Source organism: Pongo pygmaeus, chromosome 11, assembly GCF_028885625.2.
Source record: "Pongo pygmaeus isolate AG05252 chromosome 11, NHGRI_mPonPyg2-v2.0_pri, whole genome shotgun sequence".
In the NCBI taxonomy this organism is placed as follows: Eukaryota; Metazoa; Chordata; class Mammalia; order Primates; family Hominidae; genus Pongo; species Pongo pygmaeus.
The window spans coordinates 25,207,170-25,219,273 of NC_072384.2; the positions used below are offsets into that span (position 1 = coordinate 25,207,170).

Sequence of the window (12,104 nt, forward strand, 5' to 3'; positions counted from 1 at the left end):
GGTGATATATGCACATGACAATTCAAAGAATAACAAAGAGTGAATAAAGAAAGTCTCTTCTCCCATTTCAGCTTCTAGTTTGCACCCAGGAAGGTAATCTTTTTCTCTGTTTGTCATATAGCCTTCTCAGGGATATTCTATATACAACATACAAACATATATGCAACTTCCCACTTTTCTGTGTAACTGTTGTTTAAAAATGGTAGTATACTATATATATAATGTTGTTCTGCTTATTTCTCCTTTTTACTTCATCTTCAAGATCATGTTTGATTAGTAAATAAAATTTCATTCTTTTAAATGGCTCTACTGTATAAATATACAAGAAAATAAAATATTTAATGCAGACTTAAGGCCCTCATGTTTTTTATTTTTGTAAACTTGCCCCAACCTGTGCTCATTTGACAGCAAAATCTGACCTGAACTGACCTAAGACTATTTGCACTCTTTATTAGTCTTACTTAGGGAGAATATCTATAGTTTGCTGTTAACTATTCAGATATATTGATTATAGAGCGCTTGTCCCATAGCCTGCCAGCGATGCTACTTATTATAGTATATGGTATATGTACTAAATACCCTTTCAAAATTCCAAAAATTCGGAATCCCAAAGCATACTTTTCTACATCCTCCCACTCACTGCCCCTTTATGTGGAGAATGAGGTCTTCCTATGTTGCCTAGGCAGGTCTCAAACTCCTGGGCTGAAGCTATCCTCCAGCCTATGCCTCTCTTTAGTGCTACTGTGCTACTGCGCCTGGCCCCATAGTATATTTAACCTAAGGTTTCACATAAAGGATGTGGACCTACATGTAGTATTATGAAACTTTTGCTCTTTCAATCTCATAGGTGAAATAGTAATTCCTTGAAGTTTTCATTGCACTTTTCTTTTTGTAAATTGCATGTATTTTTCATTTAACTCTGATATTATTTTTCTAAGTGTTAAAATAGTATTGTGGTTTTGCTACCAAAAAAAAAAAGGCCTTATCAGAGATATATTCTTAAGTAGCTAATCCTTCATCAAGAATTCTCTATTTGCAAATTTGACTACTTGCTAAAATTTATGCATAACCCTCAAAACAGTTGCAGGGATTTCTTGGTCATCTAGTAGACATACTTAGAGCAGTGAAAAATGTGAGTCATCTGAAGACATGCACATTTATTTCCAGGTGAGATCAAACAAACCAACTCTGACATTTTGTTTTAGCTCTCATACTGTAAACAAGTGGCCTTTTTGCATTCTATGTAGTGCCTTACTTTTCACCTTTTGGGTTTTTTTACTGGTGATTTTGCTGTTTAAAAATGGCCCCCAAGTGTAGTTTTAAAGTGCTGACTAGTGTTTCTAAGTGCAAGAAGGATGTGATATACCTCATGGAGAAAATATGTATGTTAGATAAGCTTCCTTGAGGTATGAGTTATAGTGCTGTTGACTATGAGTTAAATGTTAATGAATCAGCAATATATATTAAATAAAGTGTCTTTAAACAGAAACAACATTATGTATTGATCAGCTAATGAAAATGTTGTGACTTTTGGCCTGGGGGAACCTAACCCTGTATTTTCCCTAGAAGCAATGATTAAATAGTCTCTAATTTAGCATGTACAAAGACTTTCTAGAGCATGACAACATCGAATGGTGAGAATTAACTCAACTTAAATATACAGTGACATATTTGGGCTTAAAAATAATTTGGAGGTTAGTATTTAGCTGAAATAAGATTGGCCACTAGTTGATAGCTCTTGAAACTGGGTAAGAGGTATGGGGGGACTCTTTTATATTATTCTCTCTACTTTTGTATAGATTTAAAAATGACTATTAAAAATGTCATTTGCATAATTTCCTTTTCTATGAATTGTCTTTGCATGTCCTTCATCCATTATTTTCATTGAACTTTTTTTTTTTTTTAGACAGGGTCTTGTTCTGTCACCCAGTGACAGTCATGTGATCATGGCTCACTGCAGCCTCAACCTCTCAGGCTCAAGCGATTCTCCCACCTCAGTCTCCTGAGTAGCTGGGACAACAGGCATGCACCACCATGACTGCTAATTTTTATATTTTTATATTTTTATTTTTATTCGAGAAATGGGGTCTCAATATGTTGCCCAGGCTTACTTTTCTTATTCATTTATGAAGCTCTTTGTATATTAAATAAGCCTTTTCTAGTATTTAAAAAATTCCATTTGTCATTTGATTTTAGTAGTTTTTAAGCATACCAAAAATAACAAATTTTACCTTGTCAAATTCATCTTTAAGCTTAGACATGTATCTAAGCTTAAAAAACCTCCCCTTGAGATTTTAAACAATTTTCACATATTTCCTTCAAGTAATTTCATAATTCCACTTTAAAAATTACATTTTGATATATTTGAAATATATGTTGGCATCAAGAGTGAGTAGAGGTGAAGTATTTATAGAAGAATGATATGATATAAAGATCTGCTTCAAAAGAACCTGGAAAAGGTGAAACCAAGTTTGTCATGAGTTGACAAGTGCTGAAACTGAGTGATGTGTAGATGAAGGTTGATTTTACTGTTTGGTTTAATTTTGTACATTTGAAATTTTCTAATTACAGGGTTAAGAAAAAAATAGTAATTTTTTTTTCCAGGTAAGAAAAAAAAAAATGCCTCTTTACAATGACATATTCTAGACTAGTGGTCCCCAACCTTTCTGGCACCAGGGACTGGTTTCTTGGAAGACAATTTTTCCATGGAGTGGGGTTGGGAGGGTGGGAGGTGGGGATGGTTACAGGATGAAACTGTTCCACCACAGATCATCAGGCATTAGATTTTCATAATGAGCATGCAACCTAGATGATTACCAGTCCATGGCCCAGGGGTTGGGGGCTCCTGTTCTAGACAGTTGACCCAACCACCCATTCACTGGATAGTCTGTTTTATCTCCAATGATTTAAAAGGCCACCTCTACCATCAACAAAATTCTAGTATCTAAGTCTATTTATGAACTGGACTATTCCATTCCACTGCTCTACCTGTATATTAATACACAAGTACCAAAGTATTTTCTTTAATATTACTTCGATAATATTTTTCATAGCTGAAAGTTTTAATATTCTATCCAGGTTAGGATTTTAACAAAAAGAACCTCAAAGTTCATAGTGGCTTGTATTTTTCCAAATGGCAAAGACATAATAAAAATAAACTTACATTTATATAGTTCGCATTGATGTAGTCTTCATTACCTTTTAAAATGACCCGTGTGGCATCATCTAAAAAAATTTAAAAGAAATAATGTTTTAGTAAAGTTATGTTTAAAAGATTAAATTTAACAGAGACAATAAGATACTCACAAGGCGAAATATCTCTGTATCTATTTTTGGAAATATTCTGAGGTAATTTGGCACAGGACATTGTCATTCCAGGTTTTTTCCGATACAGTTGCTAAAAAAAAAAAAAGGGACAGTTCCAACAAAAGCCATAAACAATTTCTCTTTTGTTTACCAGACTTGTTTCTATACTAACAGGAAACAGGTTTTTTTGCCTTTGAATAGGTCATCTATACAATGATATACCATAGTCTAGTAGAGTACTGAACCAGATTTGCAAAGCTGAATTCTTCAGTTTCTAACATAAATTATGTGTCATATTTTGAAAAGTGGTAAAACTACTGAAACCAATTCTGCTTACAGCAGGAGCACCTGAAGTTGTGAGTAGCAAATCTGCAGAAAACATTTAACTTTCATTTAGTTTGGAGGTGTTTACAGTCTATGAACTAAGAACTTTTGAACAAAAACAAACATATCCTAAATGTTTTATAGTTAAACACTTACCTATAACATATATGTCAGAACAACAAATATTAATGATGGTCATTTCTAAAAACACATTAAAAACTATCCAGGGAGCCTGGCATGGCTGTGCATGCCTGTAATTCCAGCTACTTGAGAGGCTGAGGCCGGAGGATTGTTTGGATGTAGAAATTTGAGATCAGCCTAGGCAACATAGTGAGAGGCCGCTTCTCAAAAAAAAAAAAAAAAAAAAAAAAAATTCAGGTTTACTAATTTAAACAAATTAGGTTGATACAGTCTGAATAAAACATTTCAAAATCCACTGGGTGATCGTGGGTCAAAATGCATATTATAAGCACTGAAGAAGCATTCTAGTTCATTGGATATAATGATCTGTCTGGAAGTTTTGGTTTTTCCAGTTTTCAAGATTGCACTAATGAAAAATAAACAAAGATTAAATATGACAAGGTATAAACTGCAAAAATAAAAGTTATTTTCCTTTAGCTCAGGATTTTATTTATTTATTTATTTATTTTTTGAGATGGAGTCTCGCTCTGTCGCCCAGGCTAGAGGGCAGTGGCGCGATCTCTGCTCACTGCAAGCTCTGCCTCCCAGGTTCATGCCATTCTCCTGCCTCAGCCTCCCGAGTAGCTGGGACTACAGGCACCCGCCACCATACCCGGCTAATTTTTTGTATTTTTAGTAGAGATGGGGTTTCACCATGTTGGCCAGGATTGTCTTGATCTCCTGACCTTGTGATCCGCCCACTTCAGCCTCCCAAAGTGCTGGGATTACATGCGTGAGCCACCACACCCGGCCAAGCTCAGGATTTTAAAGTATATAATAGCCTATCTTCATCTGCCACCTTTCAAAAAAATAGCTATTTAACTATAGAAAAAAATTTAGTTTGATGAATCTGTATAAAATTTCCTTATCCCTCTTTTTAAAACATATTCTATTTATATAATCATAGCTAGTATTTTGGGAGCAATTTTTAAAACTTGGCATTTTAGAACTCTTTATGTCAAACATTTCTCAGAATATCATTTTAGTTTAGAAATTATAATGCATAGATTAGGCACTTAAGAAACTATGAAACTAGTTAGAAAATATCAGCAAAATGCTTTTAATATATAATGATATTACTTACATCAAACTGTGTCAGGACTGTTCCAGTGATAAGCCCCTCAGCTAGCTGGATCATTGACTCCCGCAGGGAATGGTCATCCTGATGCACACTATCTAGTGGGGCTTTCTCAGGAATATACTGGAAATCTGGCTCATTTTCTAGCTTTTCTTCCACTACATCATATACAGCTTAAAAAAAAAAATCAAACAAACCCCAAAATGTGGAAATATTAATGAATTCACATGATAGGAATTTACCAGATACACAGTATAATGTTTTGTTCAAAAAATAATTCATTTGTGAAGAATTACACCAGATCTGAGGCTGGTGTCACTATGGGGGACAGAAAGTAGTTGTGGAGTTGAGGGGCTTTGCTGTACCTTTGGAGGGAAGAAGTGTTCTTGGCTACATTGCTGAAAATGTCTACAACTTGAAGAGACAATAAGAAAGAAGAGCTGCTGAGAAGCAGCTGTGAATACACCCACTCTTAATTTGTAGGGGACCTAGGGCAAGAGTACAAATAGAGACCTATATACCATATGTTTAACTATGAGAAGTTACAAAAAACTTGAACACAGTGCTAAACAAAATATGCTTCATCCTCTTTCTGTGACATACCTACAAAACAACCTGGGAGGCCAGACTTCAAACGAGAATTCTAGGCCAGAATTCATGGTCATGGTAATGTGAGGAGATTCAGACCCTAGATCCTAGGCCTGTATTCCACCGTTACCCACTCTCAGTCCCATTTTTTAACATAGGGGCTTATAAACATACATGTGAAGATCCCAGCCCACATGCAAGATATATCTATACCTCTCCCTCCACAAACTGTAGCCTCTTAGCCACCTTCTAGGCTAGGATACACATACCATATGAACCCACCTTGAGAGAACGGATGTGTGGAAAATAACCATGAAGATCTAGAGAGGCTCAGGGTTATCTGGACTCAGAACTGAGGTTTGAAAAAAAGTGGCATAGAAAGGGAATGGAGGTTATAGCTTGGCATGTCCTTTTGGTCCTACAAAATTATGACTCCACTGGGAGAAGAAAGAGAGCCAAAGCAGGGCCTTCTAAAACATGGAGCCAAGGTAGGGGCCTCTTTACCCTTGCCTAAGAGATCTGGTTCCTCCTTGAATATCTATACTTTTTTTAGAAAAATAAATTTCTGAAATGAAGAATGAAAAGACAAAAAGGTATGACAACATTTTGCCTAAGAAGAAATAAGAATTAAAGGGGAAAAGATCAGAAAAACAAAAATATATTCTTGGCAAACACAGTTTTAAATTTTAATTATATGAAACTTTACGAATGGAAAAGATAGACCCACACTGAAAACAGATGCAGGTTCTGCTCCGTATTTTGACTACGAAACAATTTAGAAAGATATTTTGCAAGAAGTAGACCCCGGTGGGTTCCTCTCATACTATAAAGCAAAGGATGAGATCTGGAATTGTAAAAAGGCTGGGTCTTTGCCATCATATGGATTTTTGTTCATATTCTGGCTCTGTACCGTCATGAATCTGTGAGCAGGTAACTGAATGTCTTGGTGTCAAAGTATCTTCAACTCTAGAATGGGGATAATTCATCTATCTCATTGGATGTCTATGAGGATTAAATGAAAATATACAAAAGAGCCTAGGTGCACAGAAAGCTTTTAATAACTATTAGCTAATATTATTGAGTTCTTTAGGATCTATTATCAAGAGAAAAAATAATACAATAAATACAGAAAAAAATGTTATTCCTGGTTTAAAATTTAAGTAGCTGTATGTGACAGAAAACACCTAATGACTCACCTAAGTATCAAGTCTAAATGAACAAGTTCCTTGAAAAGTCAAAATAGAATGTTCTGTTGAAGTCCTTTTAATCTTCCTAGAAAGCCAATTCTAGACCATGAATGGAAAAGAACACAAAGTGGAGAAGATAAAATGAAAACGCCTATTTGTGAACAAGAGGTACAAAGAGGATTTTTTATTTTTTGTTTATAAAAAAGAAATATCCTTGCAAAATTTTGCAGGGTTGGGTGTGATGGTGACAAGTAGAACTCGAATGATATTTCACTTTCCTATGGTACATATTCAAGTGGTAATATGGCATTAACAATAATTATTCTGTGGCTAAAATAATGATTAATAGTAAATTGTACAGAACAAAACCAGAAGAATATGTCTAATCCTGGGATATTAGACATACAAAACTTTTTTCTTAGAGCAGACTGATAAAGTGTTGAGGGAACTCTAAACAATGCCATATGAACACTGGCTGAAGACTCTAGGACTGTTAAACTGGAGAAAGGGGAGGTGGGTTTCTGGTAAAATTAGTTATTGTCAAAAAACTGAAGGAAAGGGGGTTAAACTTATAATGCATAGCACAGAGTGACAGAATTAGGAGCAGGACTGAAGAAAGATGGACTTTTAATTCAATTTATAGTTTGAGCTATCCAAAGATGGAATGACCTGTTTCAGGAGCCACAGAGTGCTCTATCTATATTGGTAGAATGTTCTTGAGGTTATTGTGGAGGAAATTCATGCAATTAGCCAAAGAGCTAGAGCTTATGGCGTTCAAGTTTTCTCCAAACCTGGAATTCTATGACTATGAATTAACAAGTCAGCTGTCCAGATTGGGAGATGACATGATTAGGCAAGTAGACATCATATACTGAAAACAAAGGCAGTATTTTAAAAACACTTTAACTATAGCTTGTTATGGCATTTTCTAAAAGTGGAACAGAGTTCAAATTTACTCATTCATTCAACTAGTATTTATTGAGTACTGGTACTACAACTACTATCATTTAGGGGAAATGGGAGACCATTTTAGCTATGGTAGTCAGGAGGGAAAGCCCTTCTGAAGATGATATCTGAGCAGAGACCTGAATGAAGTATAGGTATAAGTCATAACAAAATCAAAAAGAGTATGTCAGCACAGGGAACAGCAAGGATAAAAACCCTAATAAGTCGATTAGATTGGAAGATCTGAGGAACTGAAAGAAAGCTAGTGTAGAAGAGAGGAAAGTAAGCAAGGCTGAGTGGGAGCAAGGGGTGGGGGGCAAAGAACTTGAATTCTGCTCCACGTGTCAATGAAAGCCACTGTGCTTTGAGCAGGAAACTTAGGTGACTTATGTTTTATGTCAGAAATCTGGCTGCTGTGTTCAGTAATGAACAGTAATAAATTATTATAAATTATCTGGTACTACATAGAGTACTCACCATTAGGTCGAACTAGAAGCATGAGTTCCCCAGAATGTCTCTCACAACTAGCTTTAATAAACAGCACAACCTGATCATGAGTGTGTTCTGCAATGTCCCGACCATTGATCAGTACAACTTGGTCCCCTTCATTCAGTCTAGGGACACAGAGGTCAGCCTGTAATATAATACAGATAAGGTTTCAGATTGGCATGCAACTTTCTGAAAGTAGAGCACAGGAATTTATTTTAACAGACCCAATAGCAGGAGAACTAAACTACATATAGAAAAGTATCTTTCATTTATTCATCTATTTAAAAAATGCAGAAATCTAGCTTTGCCAGAGAGAGCATTTTTGTTCCTTCTTCATTCAACAATTTCTTTCCTGATGACCTATTATGTGCCTAGACATACAAATAAAACTGATGATTTCCAGGTACATACACACAAGTAGCTTTAGCTTTATACTGTCTAGATACATACAAACTTTCAGTTACCATGATTTAATGAAATAACACCAGTCCCCCAACAATACGATTCAAACTTTAGTTACCACAGTGTATTTACCGTGAATAACTGTAAAAAGTACAAACTTTGCTGCTAGCTTCAATACGAAAATCACTACATAAATAACAGACACACATCATAATCAGTGGCCAGTCCACATCAGTTCTTCCAAAGTCTGATGGTCATCTGTTTTCAGTTCAAGTGCAGACAGGAAAGCATGTAGTTGGGCTGCCTCCTAGTCTCCCAGTGATAAACCCATATTAAAATGAATAACCTAAATCTAAAGAGGAAATTGATCACAAAAGATGAAAGCGCAGCAAAGTGAATAATGCTGGAAGTGAAGTTTGAATTGACCATAAATAGAGTCAGAGAAGCAATAGATGACCATGGGAATGTTAACACTGTTGTTGGAGGGACTCTAGATATGCAGCCAAAGGAACTTTTGGAGATATTTCACAACATCAAAAGTTCAGAGGACAAAGTACTGAAAGCGTGTCAAGTAGACAGTATTATGACGATTTGCCGAGGCAAGAAATGAAGCTCATTTGGTATTCTAAGCTGTACCACGGGGAGGAGGCAAGCACCGTTTAAACTACTCATGATGAGTTTTCACAAGAAAATAAAACATTTAAACTCTCAGTGTTTCTAATGTTTTGAATTACAGGACACAAAATCCTATATTAGCTTTACTTTTTTTTTTTTTCATTTCCTTTTACCTTTATAAGAGACAGTAAAGGAAATTCTTAATGTTTTGACAATACATTTAAAGGTCACGGGAACAACCATAATTTTTCCCATTAATCATCAAGATCCTGCATGATTTCATCTTGCATGGTCATTTTTATAGTCTTGCACTATAGTGCAAAGTGAGAAGACAAACAGCAATTAAGGTAAAAGGACAAAAGAAATAGAAATATGGACATGTTCTGGGAACATAGCAATGAAAATATATGAGAGTGAATTTTGAGGAATGATAGGCCAGGTTGAGAAGGAAATGATGGGGTTGGATCTTACAAAAAAGGGAACTGCTTGTGGTAAAGGCATGAAGAAATAAAAGCACAACTACTGAAATTCTTTATCAACACAAAGTCAATAAAATCCAATAAGGCACTATCATTAGCAGAAAAAACACTGGTCTAGAAGTTGCTCTGCTGCTTCTGAAATGTGTGATCTTAGACATCTGAAGTTCTGAAAAGACATCTGAAAATGAAAAGTTCTGATTATTTCTTAGAGTTCTTGTGAAGATAAAGATGAGATAATTCAACCCAAAGCTTTAAAATCTGGAATGTTCAAATTTAGAGTTATGCTCATTCTCTCAAGTTGCTTTTTTGTCTACTTATGTAGTGAAGTAGATGACAGACATTCATATACTCCCTCTGTGCACTAGCAGTGTGATGCTTTTGTATACCAATTAGTTCCAAGTTTTTGTAAATGTCTTTGAGATACCTGAAGTATAGTGAATTGGGAGCCAATGGTACTGGGGAAAACGTAGTAACGGGCTATAGCAGACAGAGCTTTCCCTCACATTATTTTGTGCATAGTGTAGTTGGCAGAAAAAAAAGAGGTGGTCTATGTGTTAAAGAGGATAGCTATGAATCTCTTACTGTATCTATTATCACTAAAGGGAACTCTCTTATAGTTAATATGCCTTTTGTCAGATATGTTACAATTTTTAATTTCCATTTCATTCTGATCTGACAAGTCTAAATAAACTGTTTGTGTGTATATATACATACATACAGAGCAAGAACCTGCCTTGCTCAAATATATATGTTTGAGGGTCTTGCTGTGTGTGTGTGTGTGTGTGTGTGTGTGTGTGTGTTTCAGACAGGGTCTTGCTATATATTTGAGACAGGGTCTTGCTCTGTTGCTTAGGCTGGAGTGTAGTGGTGTGATCACAACTCACTACAGCCTTGATCTCCTGGGCTCAAGTGATCCTCCCACTTCAGCCACTGGAGTAGCTGGCATCACAGGCGTGTGCCACCATATCTGGCCAATTTAAAAATTTTTTTTGTAGAAACAAGGTTTCACTATGTTGCCCAGGGTAGTCTTAAACTCCTGAGCTCAAGCAATCCTCCCACCTTAGCCTCCCAAAGTGCTAAGATTATAGGTACAAGCATCACACCTGGCCAATAAACTGTATGTTAAAATGAGTTTTGTTGGAGCAACAGCTTTTGGCTAAGATTATCAAACAGGAAGAGAATCATAACTTTAATTGGGAGTTATTTTATCCATTTCAGAAGATGTCCAATATAAAAAATGACAACAAAATATTTGAACCCCATAAACATGTGCAACTATTATGTATTCATAAAAAAATGGAAACCTTTTCCTTTTCTCCCAACTGCCTAAACTGTGGTTTCCAATTAGAAGGTTGTGGTGATCTCTAAATTAACAAAATAATACAAAAATAATAAATTCCTATGGTTTTAATTTTTTCCCCCAATAGAATGACTATGTTTTAATTTGTTCTAAATTCCAGCCAATATTTATGGAACATAGTTCTACATGGCAGAAGGGAAAAATTACCAACAATATGTACAGATTAAAAAGAGAACTTAAGAGTCTTAGAATTCTGTTTGGAAATGAATATATCTATAGAATATTCTTGGAATCCTTGACTTAATTGAAAACTATCCATATTCATTGCTCAGAAAAATGAATACTTTTTTTATGCGTGTGAGTCATTGACTATTACAACCGTCATGTAAATAATGTGTATTATCTTTTCTAATTATAAGAGCAATATATGCTCATTGTCATGATCCAGACAATTAAAAAAATACAGAATACCTGTAATTCCATTACCCACATTAAACACTGTTAACTTTTTTAGCATGTTTCCAGAATTTTTCTATGTATCTAATATTTTAATAAACTGGTTCAAACATATATGTAAAATTATAACATGTATTTTTCCATAATGCCATCTTATGGATATATTTCCATATTTATATAGTTACATTATCATCTCAATAGACACAAAGCAACATATAATTTGTTTCCCCAACTTTAACGATGAATATTTTGATTTTTCATTTTAAACTGTTAGAAACCATACTGTAATTAATATCCTTGTATAAGTATTCTTTGTTCCCTAGTCCACATTTGATTATTTTTCCACTTTAAACTGTTATAAACCATACAGTTAATATCCTTGTGTAAGTACTCTTTGTTCCCTAGTCGAATTATTTCATTAGGAGAAATTCCTAAATGTGAAACTGTCAGGCCAAAAGATATACAACTGCTTTTTTTTAAGTCTTAAATTTTTGTTTTTAGCAAAGTTATAAATCACACCATTAAAAGATTTGACTAGGTCTATAAGGTTGTTAAGAAACTATTTGTGTTCCTCCCTACCACCTCCCCATCTCTAGAGGCAACTTTTTTCAACACTTTAGATATATCCTTCTGTATTTGCCTCTGCATCTCTAACATCTATTGTTATTCTTTTCTGTTTTAGATATTATCTATTAACTTTCTACATGATAGATAATTCATCAATCCTTCATCCCTTCATCTGCAGTCCCAATCAT

General features: G+C 35.0%; 1 protein-coding gene across 5 annotated transcripts in view; it reads right to left on the minus strand.

Moving 5' to 3' along the window:
- PTPN4 (protein tyrosine phosphatase non-receptor type 4) overlaps positions 1–12,104 on the minus strand; it is a 224,530-nt gene that overhangs the window by 22,632 nt on the left and 189,794 nt on the right. For all 5 annotated transcript variants that reach the window (XM_054478748.2, XM_054478745.2, XM_063647371.1 and 2 more), the window contains 4 exons: positions 8,086–8,242; positions 4,895–5,061; positions 3,307–3,397; positions 3,164–3,225 (listed from right to left, as the gene is read on the minus strand). In XM_054478748.2, coding sequence (XP_054334723.1) covers positions 3,164–3,225; positions 3,307–3,397; positions 4,895–5,061; positions 8,086–8,242 — 477 coding nt within the window. The remainder of the gene's footprint in view (positions 1–3,163; positions 3,226–3,306; positions 3,398–4,894; positions 5,062–8,085; positions 8,243–12,104) is intronic.